Source organism: Poecilia reticulata, chromosome 6, assembly GCF_904066995.2.
Source record: "Poecilia reticulata chromosome 6, P_reticulata-male-v2, whole genome shotgun sequence".
NCBI lineage: Eukaryota > Metazoa > Chordata > Actinopteri > Cyprinodontiformes > Poeciliidae > Poecilia > Poecilia reticulata.
The window spans coordinates 12,760,737-12,775,695 of NC_088835.1; the positions used below are offsets into that span (position 1 = coordinate 12,760,737).

General features: G+C 40.4%; 1 protein-coding gene across 3 annotated transcripts in view; it reads right to left on the bottom strand.

The window, feature by feature from the left end:
• Positions 1–100: 100 nt before the first annotated feature.
• wwp2 (WW domain containing E3 ubiquitin protein ligase 2) overlaps positions 101–14,959 on the bottom strand; it is a 57,145-nt gene continuing 42,286 nt past the window's right edge. For 2 of the 3 annotated variants that reach the window (XM_008411784.3, XM_008411785.3), the window contains exons 12-24: positions 14,336–14,417; positions 12,814–12,942; positions 11,695–11,773; positions 10,886–10,957; positions 10,536–10,624; positions 7,526–7,685; positions 4,937–5,070; positions 3,960–4,100; positions 3,737–3,857; positions 3,075–3,179; positions 2,874–2,970; positions 2,068–2,140; positions 101–796 (exon numbers count right to left, since the gene is read on the bottom strand). In XM_008411784.3, the coding sequence (XP_008410006.1) occupies positions 697–796; positions 2,068–2,140; positions 2,874–2,970; positions 3,075–3,179; positions 3,737–3,857; positions 3,960–4,100; positions 4,937–5,070; positions 7,526–7,685; positions 10,536–10,624; positions 10,886–10,957; positions 11,695–11,773; positions 12,814–12,942; positions 14,336–14,417 (1,382 nt within the window). In that variant the 3' untranslated portion in view covers positions 101–696. The remainder of the gene's footprint in view (positions 797–2,067; positions 2,141–2,873; positions 2,971–3,074; positions 3,180–3,736; positions 3,858–3,959; positions 4,101–4,936; positions 5,071–7,525; positions 7,686–10,535; positions 10,625–10,885; positions 10,958–11,694; positions 11,774–12,813; positions 12,943–14,335; positions 14,418–14,959) is intronic. The other variant, XM_008411788.3, reaches the window with a different exon arrangement.

Below are 14,959 nucleotides of genomic sequence, written 5' to 3' on the forward strand. Positions count from 1 at the left end.
CCAAAACCTGCAGCCAGGCGTCAGCAACCTTTACAATCAATCACCGAGAGCAAATGTCCTTATCTAGTTATAGAAATCTGCAAAGGATGAATCAACTCTGTTTACGATTGAAGTCTCATTTATTTAGGGTCTGTACAAGAGAAAATGCAGACTTTTAAAATTAACACAGAAATAAAAAATAAAATCACATCTCCTCTCTCTAACCTCTGTAAAGGAGGTGCAGTAGTTCCTGATAACCTTCCGGATGTGTTCCTCTCTTTAAAACGCTAAAAGTGTTCGTCTCTGGTAGATATGTTACGCTGCATTCGCGGTTAACTGTGCTGTGGTTGTGGAGCGGCATTAAAGCTCTAATGCCGTCTGATTCTGGTGCAGTTTGTAAGCTCAGAGTGGTGCCGCCGGCGCGTTCTTTTCAAATTTAGGCAATTACAATAAAGTGAGCATCCACGCACACACACACACACACACACACACACACACACACACACACACACACACACACACACACACACACACACACACACACACAAGTGTATATTCGCTCTCGAAGCAACTGTGCTCCGACTTCAACTTTTTTTGTGTCGACAGACATCATCTGATTTCAAGTGAGCGGCTTGGTGAGACTGCAGCCCTGTGATTAACAAACGCAAAATAGGATCGATAACAAAAACAAGAAACTATTTTATTGCTTTAACGGCTTCACTCCTGCCCGAATCCCTCCGTCTCCTCGATGGCGAACAGCAGCTTCTCTCTGAGCTGCTCCAGGCTCCTGTAGGGCGGCAGATCCAGACGGTTGAAGCTGAAAAGAACAGAAAACAGATCAGCTAAGTTATGCATCCAGGTTAAGACATCCTCCTACTGCTTGCATGGAAGATGATGGGAAGACATTGGTGGTTCTGACACACAGAACCACCAACCAACCATGATATATAAAGAGTTCAATCAAAAAGATTTTCAGGTGCTTGCAACAAACCAAAACATACAAAAATATGTTAAAATACAAGGATTTAAATGAGTGCACCTTTAAATCGTACCACTGCAGTCTCAAAAATAATTCAACCCCCAGAATAAAACTCTTCAGATGAACAAAAAGGTGTTGAGTAAATGTGGTTGATTTAAAAGAACCGTTTTAAATCTTAAGAGATGAAATCCCCGAGTTGCGCAAAAACGGAAAAGGACACATAGTTCACACGTTCAAAGTTCCACCAGATTTCTATAGAAAGAAGTGGGCAAAATCTTTCAACTGCAAAAGACTTTCAGTAAAACTTAAGACCTCCAGGCAGCCAACATGATATAAAAAAATGCCAAAGATGCTTTGGGCTTCTGCTCAGTGGAGCCCTGGATCATAACTGGACATTTTCAGGAGGAGGAATGATTAAGTGTTATGCCTACAGTGAAGCATGGTGGTGACTCAGTGGGAATCTGGGGCTGCCTTGCTTTCCCTGACACTGGAAACCTGCAGTCAATCATGTGTCAGGACATCCTGGGAGAAAATGTCACTCAGTCTGTGAGAACGCTGAAGTTTGGGAAGCACTGGACTTTTCTCTGATACCAAAGAAATCTGAAAATCTACAGAGGGCTGCAGCCATCATGATCGTCAAAACTGAACCGCATTTAAAATCTCCGTTGGGATTAAAAAAAGGTAGATGCAACCAGTTGAATAAATGAATGAACTGGTTTCTTTTCACAGCAAGGCCACATAAGGACGCTCTAATATCTGCTGAAACAGTTAAATAATTTTGAAGCTTCAATAAAAATAAGTGTCACGATGAACTCTGGGTTTATCGTGAGAAAACGACTTATGATATTAGTCATGTAGAGCTATATAAATCACATGTTTATGCCTTTGGCCAGAACATGTGGGTTGAATAACTAATTTCAGCTGTATGCATTAATGTCTTCTGTTTGACAATCCAGCATTGTTCTCATTCAACGTATAAAAAATGTGTTCCTCATCAGTAAGACGATCTGTTTAGCAAATCCCGTTTTATAAAAAGTCACTGCTTCAAGAAGTTTTTTTTCATACAGACTTGAGGTTTTTTAGCAACAACCAACCAGTCTGTTTCTCACCATGTGTGGCTTCTTGGAAGCCAAGTCTCCTTCCCCACTCTGTCGATGCAGAACTTCTGGGGACCGTTACTTCCTGCAGGGACGAAGAAGAGCACAAAACTTATCACACTTTCATCTGGAAACATAAATGGAAATGTTTAAAATTTTTTCCTTTTCACCGATTAAATTACCAATTCATGAACATAAAAAGATAACAGTAAACTCAAGGAACTCATTATTGTCTTCAGAGCATCTATAAATAACAGAGATACTGTTTTTTACATGATTTTACAAGGTTTTACACGGTTGTAAAAAAAAAAAGAAGAAAACTCCACTGTTTTATTAAAGCAACATTTTTACCGTGACTATTTTGTCTGATAGAAATCATCTGGTCCTAATGAGGTTCTGAGTTTTATTTAAATCCAACCTTATCAATCATAACTAGTCAGCAGATGGAACGTTGTCATTACTGACTAACACACAGTAAACACAGAAGAAACAAAAGTATGGGTGGAAAACAAGCTTGATGCTTCTATGGGATTTAAGGAGCAAAGTATCATACAGGAGTGCTGAACGAATGAGAAATGTCTAGAAAAGCAGGAGTATCTCAAACAGCGTGAGACCTTCACATGATGCTTCAATGAAACTGAAGCATCGCTATAAAGAGCGAGAGACTGATGAGGTCAGACAGAAAATTACTTCTGAGAATTATTGGATTCTGGGGTGTACTTAGTTTTTCATACACAACATTCCCCCCTGCGTTCGCCTCATCCCGATTAAACGCAGTGTTACTCGTCTCATCCTTTTACCCCGGTGAACCGGTGTACCTATGAGCTCGGTGAAGCCTCCGACCGGCAGCCGACAGGTTCCCGTCACGAACTGCAGCAGACGGATTCTCTTCTCATTGTCCATCTCTTTCACAACCTGCACGTCAGTCGCACAATAAAAGCATTTTACTGAAGATTCTTGGCTAATTCCAAGCCTCACGTCGACGTTTGTGCAAGTGTGTACGTTTTGGACATCGTTACCTGCCAGAACCAGTGGATCTGCTTGCTGTTCTTGGTGTAGTGTCTGTAGATGGTGTTCTTCTGCCAGTCGGCCAGATCGATCTCCTGCATGCCGCAGAGCATCAGCTAAAAGCAACGAAACAACATGGACAACGTGGTCAGAGTAGCTGATGTAAAGTTATGTGTCATCAGCATGTTTATGGTAAGAAAAGCTGCATTACTCCATGATCCGATGTCAGTGGGAGAATGTAAATACTGCATAAAAGGGGCCCCGAGACTGGAACCTTGAGGAACACCACATGTGAGCTTTGTTCACTCAGATTTATAATTGCCAAATGACCCAAAGAAACATTTACTTATACACCAAATGTAGTCTATTTTTGTCTGACAAAGTCAGGAAACTATGGGATAATAAATGGAAATTGTGTAGAAACCCTGTAAAGTAATTTAACAAGCACACAGTTCTGAAGTTAGCTGGAAACAGATCTTGAGTTGGGATGTGGGAGGATGAATGCCTGCGTTATTCAGCCTGGGAGATTTTACAGTCACCTTCCTCGTTAAATAATTGGAAAATAGTCCAAGGATTTAACAAGACACCAAACACATGGAGACGTTTTGTGAACATTGTCGCGTTTGCTTTGCAGCAGGTGAAATTCAGAGGCCCGACTCTGGTCCTCCCTCACCTCCAGCTCCTTCTCATCAAAGTAGCGAAGCCACTCCAGAGGAACCACCTCATTGAAGCCGTCCAGGAAGGCCTTGGTCTGCTCCTCCACCCCGCGGGTGAACCTCCAGTCTGTCAGCAGGCTGCAGGGACAAAACATCTTTGCATTTTCAAGGTCTGGCTTCCACCGTTTCTCTCACGTCTGCTGAGGCTTCATTCCTCTCCTGTGAAGTCCGACAGCTCACCTGATGTACTCCTCCTTGTTTTCTTCTGTGACCAGCTCGTCCTCTCCGCCGTCCTTCAGCGCGTGACTGGAGACCTTCCCGAGGATTTCCATGTCTTGTGCAAAATACAGCTCCACTCCACAGTCCTTCAGGTTGTTCTCTCTGGAGACAAAGAAAAACACAAAAGGTGTTACAGCATCAAAAATCAGATCAACTCCTGCTCGTCTGCTGCGTTTTTACACACTTTAAGATAATCTGATAGCCCGTTTCTGGTTGCAGACTTAAAACTCCTAAGGGACTAAAATCCCATGTTTATTTCAAATTTATAAAACTTATAAACTGATGGGCAATATTTATGTGCCGTTTAGGTAGCGTATTTGATAAGTCTTGATAAAAGTTTGATTTTTAGAGCCACGCACGCATCTCTATTTTAAATGTTATGAAAATACAATAGAAACCATCTTTGAAACAATACTTTGGATTTTACCAATACAGATCAATAATATCTAAAAAAAAAAAAAAAAAATGCATGAATATAAATGACAATACCTGAAACCTAAAAAAAAAATTATATATATATATATATATATATATATATATATATATATATATATATAAAAATGTTTATAAACAAAGTGAGCAGCACAAGCCACTGTTTTAACAAACATAATGTCTCCCTTTAGCTACAGAAATATTAACAATATAGTAAACACATTCAGGGATGATACTGAAGTTTTTTTCTATTAATTTACTCTTTTTGAACATTGATCTCTATTCATCAATTGACATTATGGTTTCATAATAAATAGTAATCTATTTTAACGGTTTAAAAGTATGTTTGCTAATTTTTTTATTTTTAGAGAACATACCAAGATGCTGTTGAAATCTTAATTTAAATAAAAATGTAAAAGTCTGGAAAAACATTCCGATTTTCTTCAGTTCAGAGGATTCAAACCAGCTACGACCCAAACCTAAAAACGAGCAGTGGCTTCACTTACTTAACCCACATGATGGAGTTATAAAACTCGGGATCTATGGACTCCAGGTCTTTCAGAGTTGGCTTCTTGTCCAGCATCCGCTTGTAGAACGGCAGCGTGAAGCCGGTGTCGATGAACTTCCCGTGGTACAGCGCCTGCAGGGAGGACGCCGTGCATCAGAAACCACACCGCAGCTCTCTGCTCAGATTCCCTCAAAAATAAACTCAAAGGTTTGTCTGCAGCTCAAACAAGCAGGTGATGTGCTTGAGTCATGGATGAAGCTTTTTAATGTACTTGTGTGTGTATATATATATATATATATATATAGATATCCTACAAAAACATCCAAATGATTTAGAGGAAACATTTTTTTACTGCTGGTGGACAGAGCAGCGCCTCACAAATGGATGAGACCAATGGTTTTTAGACAGGAACTGACATCACTTTGTGGTAAAAGTGTTAAAATTATAAATAAATAGATGTATGTCGACTGCATGAAAGCATCAGACCAAGTTGGGTTGGGATTCCTGAAATTATTTCTGTCCTGTGTCGTCCTGTGTCTGAATAATTAAAGGCAGATTTTTCTAAAAAGCTTAATTCAAAGCTAGAGGTTCAACATGAATTACCTTTATATGAGGAAGCATTGCTTTTAAACTTTGTGAGTTGGGTCAAAACTTATGAATATTCTTCCACAAACCTCTCACAACCGTTTGTCCTTAAGCCACTTTGTAACTAATTTAGCATTAGTTTTGACCCACCACCTATTTGAAATGCCCATTTAAAGTCAGAGAATAACACACACCAACTAAAAGGTGATTCTGATTCGTTTCTCCTCTGATTTCATCAGGTTCAGGCTCCAGGACAAAATAAAGCACAGAGTCGTAATTTTGCCCTCACGCTATTCTGGGATAATTTATGGTTATTTCATGGACACATGGTTGAAAGTAGGTCACTGAAAACTCAATCATTAGGTGTTTGTACTGATGACTCACGGGGGGATTATCTGGTGCCTATTTAGGTGTTAGAAAGGTTTCAACCGCCATTATTTCTTTACAAGAATCATGAACGGGTCTTTTATTTCTATAATCGTTGCAGCCATTTACCAAAATCACTCACATAAGGTGAGTAACTCAAACGGTCGATTTGTTACAGACTCAGAAGAGCTGCTGCCTTCTTTTTATGTCATGTACACATAAAACCCCCCCCAAAAAAACAAGATTTATACAAATGTGAGAACTTAAAGAGCTTTAATCCAAGTCCTAATCTTTGCTTAGGTGTCTGTGTGTGTTTGCAGAGAATCAGACAGACTGAGCTGTTTAGCGTTAGAGAAACCACAGAGGGTTGAGAGCCGCGATGCCAACAATAACACAGACGTCCAAGGACTGACTCAGTCACAGTCTGCTCTGCGTTACTGACTGGGCCGACCGTGCGCTCGTCTCACAGCTAAGGGGGTTTTCAGGCAGAAGGTGGCTGTGGAAATTTACAAAATGAAAACGGAGGACTGCACCGGCTCGGTAGATGGAGAAAATTGACTTTAGGAGAAAAAGAAGTCAACAAAGTGAATTTGTGCTCTAAATATAGGCAGCTGGTGGCGGGTGTGGGCTGGTTGAAGCAGTGAGCTCATGGTGTGGGCGAGAGCTGGCAGGAGGGTGGAGGGTTTGGGCACCCAAAGCGTTTGGAGTCGATCCCAAAGAGAAACCTTCAGCTTTTCGCTTTACGCTGCGAGAGCTGGAGATGTGTCCATACTCTTGTGTCATTAGATGACACGATGCAGGCCACAAACTTAGCTGGAAATGTTCTGAACTCGGAGAAGAAGAACTCAGCGTAGGCCTGGCTTCTCCAGGCACAAAGGCTTTATAAGGAAGACCCCATATACAATGCCCCTTTGTGATTAGTGTAAGAGAAAATATTGAGTTTTGACAAATAGTGCTAAAGTTTCAACATAATGAAACCTGTATTAAAGATCCAAGCATGCAAAGGGAGAACAAGCAAAGTCCACACAGAAAAGCCCCTGCTGGGTTTCTATGAACCTTTAGTAACAAAGTTAATTACTTTAACAACTACAGTTAGAAACTATATTGCCAAAAGTATTAATTCAACCATCGAGTTCCAGCCACAGGTGTATAAAATGCAGTCCACTGCTAAATATTCTACAGATGGTTAAAACAAAACGGAGGTGAATAGATTTAAATACAAAGTGCTACGCTACGTCAAATCACAAAGATGTCGAGGTGCTTAGAGCTCGACTTTCTGCATCGTCAGCAGCTGCAGACCTCCAAACATCGCGGGGCTTTCAGATTAGTTTAAGAACAGTTTCCACGGCCTGCTCAAATCGGCCCCTTCGTTCCAGTAAAAGACCTCTTCATGCTTCCATGTGCCAAGACATCTTGGACCATTTCATGCTCCCAACTTTGTGGGAACAGTTTGGGGACGGCCCCTTTCTGTTCATGGCAGAAAACCGAAAACGCATCAAAGACGCAGAGTTGATCTTATGGAAGCATGAGGAACTAACGACAGGACTTGCAAATAAGCATGAAGGTGCAGAAACGACGGCAGGAACTTTGCTTAAAGAGCGACTCAAAGCAAAGATATTTACGAGGCGAGGCTCACCATGGCGATGAAGCGACCGATGAATCGGAAGTACGTGAGATGGTCAGGGTTGATGGAGGAGGCCGGGTTTATCTGGAGACAGTAGTTGTTCTTTCCGGCGTATTCAAACAGGCAGTACATGGGGTTCAGGACTTCATGGGACAGCAGGAAGAACCACTCCCTGCAGGGCCAGAGGACAAAGGTCATCAACGACAGAAATCACTCCATTAGCCTGTAATTTAGCAAGAGAAGCTTTTTGTTTTACACCAAGCAGACACAGAGAAACTTCAGTCACCGAGAGCATAGCAAAACCAACGTTAGCTTAAGACACGTTTTAGCACCACCGACACAAAAAATGGCAGCAAAAGATTTAAACTGAGCTTTATTTTTTATTTTTTTTAAACAAACCTGATGAAATATAAAAAAATAAAAAAAACAGTCCTGTTTTGTGCTTTATATCTCTTCTTGCTTAGAAACAAATACTGGCAAGGAGCAACCCAGACTAGGTTTAGTATTAATTATAATAAATCCAGCTGGTTAACAACTGGAGAGGATAAGCTGGATAATGCCTGCTGGTTTCCATTTCCAGTATCTCTGTACAAATAACAGAATTGGTGCAGAAAAGGTGTAATATTCTGAACTTGCGTAGTTTAATTTAGAACTATAATTAATACAAAAAATAAAGATTCATCAGTCAAGTGGCCATTTTCCCCAATTTTTTTCAAATATATATAAAAATAATAGAAAATGAGATTCTTTTTATTACATGCATAAAAAACAAGATTATTCACCATTTTCTTCCTTGATGCACTTTTAGCCGATTAAAAATCAGATAACATGTCTTGATGCATAAATCTTTTGATGCATTTTAAATTACTGCTACACTTACCCAGCCAGCCTTTATAAGGTTTTACATAATAGAGTCAATCATGCAACTCGGATACAATGTTGAGTTGGTATTTATTTGGTGAACAGCTGCTCTTTGCTCATGCAGATGTTCCTGGAATATGATGATTATAATATGTGACATTATAGCAGCAGAAGCAACAGGAGTTGCCCTTTCTGTTTTCAATTAAAACCAGTGGAATTATCTTAGTAATTATGTTCCAAGCTTTTTAATAAAGGCTAAGAAAATTATGGAACTATGCCGTTTCTTGCTTTGCTCTAAAAGGAACCAAACTTGTGATCAATTGGGGGGAAAGCAAAGCTAAGGTTTATGTCTTATGACCCCAAAGCCACCACCAAGATGTTATTTTGCGTTACTGAAATCTAATTTAAAATACTGTCGTTAACAAAAATCTGTGCTTTAATCAGAACTTAGCATTAAAAAAAACAACAACATGAGAACAAAACACACAACATTAAAAATGGTGGACTTAAAAAAACACACCAAAAAAAACAGGATAATGAGGAGGGATGCATGTTAGAGAGAATGAAGGCCCTCCACCAGCTGCAGCACCAAGCGCTCCCACGATTCACCCGTTTCAGCACACATCGGGTGGAGTAGACGTATGAACGGACGGACGGTTGGACGCAGACACCTCCCAACATCCCGTCCGTGGTTCTACCCTGTGGTAGAACAGCATGATGTCACCTACCATAGGGTAAAACCACTGACGTGACACCGGAGACAGAGACACAATGCGAAACCAAACAGAAACAAAATGAGGAAAAAAAACAAAACACGGCAAACAGAAAAAAATGCCAACATGTTACAGAGAGTCGGAGGACAGCAGAGCGAGGTGTGGCGAGGATGAAAGGGATGAGGGAGGGAGGGCAGAAATGTTGGAGGAGGAGGAGAGCATGTTACATGGCTTCAACAACATTTACATCAGACACACCAGGCCTAAAACTCTAATGTTTCGACTTGATGCAGCTTCAGAACTCAGTTTCATGGAATAAAAATAAGCAGAAATCTTAAATAAAAATTGGAATACAATGCCGAATTTGATTGAGGAAAAATAATTTAACAAAATCATCTTTGGTATAGAAATGTTTGTGTTATTTTTATTTTGCATAAATAATTTGCCATGATTATCTCGAAGGTCCAGTGGCTGCAGAACAAGAACAAAGCATCACTCCTCCACCAGCACAGCCATCCAGCCACACTTCTCTCTCATTTTACCCTCCTGAACTCAACACTCCACTATGTCAGGTTTTGGACGCTGTGGCTTGCTGTAGCTCAAAATTGTGAGCTGCAGGTCAAACCGTAAATTTTACTCAAATATATGTAAAGTTCCCTGAGTTCCCAGAAGTGATGATTGACAGGAAGGTTAAACATCAATGAAACAAAAACAAAACAATTTCTGGGTAGATAATAAATAATTAGAATTTTATTTTCCTTGAAATGTTAGAGAACAGTCCGCTCCACGCGTCCACACTTTAGGAGGGAGTAAAGCGACAAAAATACGACATTAACTAATCCCAAAATAATTGTTTAGGTTTAGGTAATTTATTGCAGTATACTATGTTAACATATTTATTCATTCTTCCATTTTCAGTATTTCCCCCAGTGTAATATAAGCCTGGAGGGTCACCAGGCTTATAAGTATTATTTATTTAAGTCTTTTTAAAATGTTTGCATTTTTTAAGACTTTATAGTTGGTGTTCAGGTATAAATCTTCCAATCTTTCAATAACACATGATTATCAAGTGATATTTTCATATTTCCTGTCTAGTTTAAACATTTTTTAACTCAAAAACACGATGGGCCGCTGGATGAATGACTGCCTTAGCACCACCAGGCTTAGCAAGTTTTCTGGGGGAAACCCTGCAGTTTTATATCCAATCAACTATCAAAAGACATTTGTAATAAATATTGAATGAGCCTCATCTCTTTTGTGCCTTGTCTTGTTATCATCACAGCTTCTGCTTTGATCCAAAGAATGAGGTCAGAGATTGAACAGCAGCAAAGACAGAAAAACAACACACCATCACCAACATCACTAGAACAAAAAGAGCTGAACAGGTCAAAAAAGAAGCCCAGAAACAAAACCAGAGTGTGACAGGAAGATGGCGGTTTGACGCTCACCTGGCAATCCCGCCGTAGTCCAGACCTTCCTCTCCTCTCATGATGATGTAGAGCCGGCGCCGAAGGTCATACGGCTTCACGTTCATGATCTGACGAAGAATCATTCATTAGCTTTTAATGCAGAATTCAGAACTAAAGTGTTTGGGTAAAGAGATTTTAATTGTTTTGACTTTAAGTCTAAATGAAAAGGGGAAAGGTGTGCATAAACAAAACGCTGTATATCACCAAATATAAACATCATTTATTCAGAAAACACAAGACTGAATGGACGTGTTATCCAACAGGGTAATTTTAATCCGTGTTGCCACACTGCTGCAGAGAAAATGTACTGAGTGCTGTGTGTGTCTGACCTGCTGGAACGAATCTTCAAACAGTGTTTGTCTGGACACGGAGATCTTCACATGGCTGGGCAAGGCGTTGGACTGCACAGAGACAACAAATGCCAGGAATATTAGGACTGTTTGCACAATTGTTTTGGCACACAGGACATTCCTGGAAACCCTGTCACAGCTTAGCAGTTTCAGCTGACGGGGACAGCTACGTCCTGGAAGTTGAACGTTTCTCTCTGGACGGTTGAGCGCTTAGAGCTATTTGGGTAAACTTCATGTGGGACTGAAAGGCATTTTTACCCTAAATGTTCAATTATCACCCCGTTATTAAGCTGCTGTAAACACTTTATGAGCTTTAGATATCTGCGTTAAGAAAATATGCATTTGATATTGAAGATTGTCTTGCTACAAATGCTAATTTTGAATAATGAATGCGTGTACACCCAAATTATGGGTTACACTTTCTGGCAAAGATGTCAAACATTTTGAGTCCAAAATCCTCAGTTCTTTTTAGTCAATTATAAAGGTAAAACAAAACACTAAGAATTTATGACGTGTATTTTCACATAAGGTATGTATTTAAATATGCAGCCTATGAAAGACGAGTGAATGGATGGTCTGACTGATGGATGCAACAGTTTTTTTCTCTGTATTTACCCAGACCTTGAGAAACTCAAATCACTATAAACATTTCCAGGTTGCATAGGAACGCTGGGCAGCTGCAGTGAGAGGATTGTTTCCTTTCTTTTAGAGACTGGACCGAGAAGATCAAAGCGGTTAAAGCTGAACTGAGTATTTTATTGAACCTGCAGACTTCGTTTAACACTTACATGACACAGGAAACGGAACTGGTGGTATTTCCACCTGAAGCTGCGATCATAAGCGCCAGGCGAGCCGCCCTGCCTGGACCTGAACACAAACATGGAAACAGACATAAATTGGTCGGTTTTAAATTATTCTAAGGAAAGCAAAATAAAACGAAAATAAAAAATAGAAAAATGAAGAAGCTGATGTTCCAGGGAGCAAGTAATATTGTATTTACAGCATCCATTCTGCTGCAGAACAACGTCTGGGTCTCGCAGAGAAAGGTAAGCTTAGGGCTGCAGCTGTGTTGGTGTTAGCTCTCTGCACACACACATGCACACACACACAGGATTTCTGCTTTGTCAGCAGCAAAAAAGGCCAAGATGCAGTGAGAAAGAAAGTAAAAAAAAAAAAAAAAACAGGGGAGGAGGCGAAATGTGTGGGGCTCGCTGAGCTGCCAGGCACTTCTCAGTCTGGGTTCGGAAACGGAGACCGCAGCGGTAGAGCGCCGTCCGTGCGAACCTGCGCCGCTGCAGGATCCAGAGCAAGAAAACTGTCTAAAAGTGTCTTTCTGGACCGCTCCGAAGCCACCGGACTAAAAATAAGAGCAAACATCACCAGGGGGAGCAGATTCATGCAGCTTTCTCCACAAACACGTGCCGTATACAGCAGCGGCCACATAAGCAAAACTGAGAGGACACACAGAAAAGCACAAACAGCCACATGGATGCCAGGGCAGTCTGCGGCGCAAGGCCGCGCGGCCCGACTCTGGCTGCGAGATTTCAAGCCGCTGCAATAAAGAGATTTACAGTTTGTGTGTCCGAATGAGCATGTTGCTGCGATTTAATGTCATCTCTTAATTTAACGGCTACGACAAAAGGAAATGCAAATCACAGACGAAGAAATGAAAGGCGTGGAGTTAAGAAAACAAGTTGATAAAAAAAAAAAAAATCAAAAATCAAAAAGAATAAAATGTAGTTCAGATTTAGAGACATTTTGACCCTGTTATGTGGAAATTAACACTGTATGCCAGACCAAGGCAAAATTACTGTGCAAGAATCAAAGTATTTGAACACAAATAGAAATCTGATTGTTTCTCTCTGTCTCGGTCTGTGGCAGGTTCGAGGGGGAGAGACAATAGTTACCCTGACTCAAAGCCGGGTCTGGGGTCTTTAAAGGTGGTGGTGCGAGAGTTGTGGTCCACAAAATACCGCACTCCCTCTGCGGTGTACTTCATCTCCCAGCCAGGGGGCAGGGCGTGCTCCTTGATCATCCTGCAACAGGGAGAGGGGCAGTGAGCACGTTCCCGAGCCGAGGGGCCCCGTCTGGGGGGGCGAAGCTAACACAATCCCCCCTGCCAACCTGTGCTGATAAAAAGCCAGGGTGCTAAAAGTAATAAGATGAGCCACGATGTGGCAAAATGTCTAAGTTTGAAAGTACTGGAGATCAGCTTAGAGAAAAAAAAAAAAAAAGCTTAACCGTGCATGCCTTATTTGTGGTAGAGTCAAATAGATAAATAAATAAATACAGCACCTTCCACATATAGAAAAATACCCAATAGCAAAATCTCACTGAAAAATTAAGACGTTTTTAATCTATAATTTTTAAGCACAATTATTCAAAAGTTTTTTTGTTTTGTTTTTTTTTAATCACAGAGGCCACATTTATTGGCTTCCTGAATAATCCCTATAAAATAATACATTTCCACTGCAAGAGCTTTTTATAAGAACCATGCTAGCTGCCTGGTTCGTTCTTTGTTTTTCTTTTCTTTTTCCTCAGGGAAAAAAGTGTTTCTACTGGTCAGGAGTCCCTGAATAGATGCCAAAATATAAGTGAAGTTTTGAGGTGGAAGTGTGATAAATATTTATGTCTGGTTAAAATCTGATTACATAATGCCACAGTTTGGGGAGTCTTCACTTCAAAAACCACAACAACAAAAATCTGATCTGATTACCATATTAGACTGATTCCACCAGGTTTTGATCACAGCAGCAGGTCCGTTTTAATTAGCAATTCATCAAAATAGGAAAGACAAGAGAACTTGATCCTGGATGCGTTAACAGAAATAATTTCAGGGTGTGGGTGCACAGTGAACGGTTTAACTTTAAGGTTTTCATGCAACCAGTAAATATGAAGGATGCTTATGTGCTTTCAGAAAAAATAAATAAATTAGCCACTGTTTTAAATTAAAACATATAAATTTATATTTAAAGAACACAGGCATGGAAGCCGAGTAAAAGGTGTTTTCCATATGAAGAGGCAAATTGTCTGAACTTAGCAAAATCGTAAATGAGTGAAAATATCATGAAAGTTTAATTATGAGTGACATGAAGCAAAAATAATTTAAAAACTCCAGCTAAATGAAGATAAAATGACATCAGCAACATGATCGATTGTGTTGTGATAAACTCTGAAAATGGCTTCATAAACACTTTAGTCTGTTTGTAGTTTTCAATAAACCTTGTGTAAAGACCCGACGCCGTTCCGGTTCCCGGTAAACACTTCAACATCCGTTTCTGTCATAATTCGTAAAACCGTCTCACAGCAGTGTGATGTTCACATCTCCTTGTGTCTGAGCAAACACTCAAAGCAAGGCGCCACCTAACAAGCAGGCAGACACACATGCTCAGACACACTGGTGTTGAATCTGGAGCTCGGCGGTCTCACCCTTGGGTCCGAGGATCGTCCCACTGAGTTGTCCTGGTGTTGTGGTTGACGAAGTACACCCGGCCATTGTCCTGACGTTTCTCTGCGAACACAAGCGGGACAGAAGGAGCATGAATATTGTGACGAAATCAGAGGGGGCATTTATCGTATTGTACATCGTTTATCGTGGTGAACTTTGCATCGCCATAAGATTTGAGTTATCGCTCCAATTAATGTTTAAAAACGGCAAAAAATGTCAGTACTGTTAGGATTTTTATTTATTATTTATTTATGGAGTTTGTGCAACAAAGGTGTCAATAAATATCAATAAATTAGAAAATATAATTAAATGCCGTTACTGTGAGCATTTTAGTGATGTAAATCACACTTCTTAATGTCCTGAAGAAGCTTATTACAAATTTTCGGGCTTTGACTGCTGTGCAAAGCCCCTCAGTTACCTTAAAAAAAAGAAACAAAAAGCTTTTATTGTTGCTTTCATCGTTGTCACCGTAGCACCATAAAGTATTGCTCATGTCGCTCACACCTAAATCAGAGGAACCACCTTTTGGGATGAAGAGAAGAGGAAAATTATCAGCACTCTGGGTTAAAAATGGCAGGTCTGGGTGGCATTTCACCATGACTTGA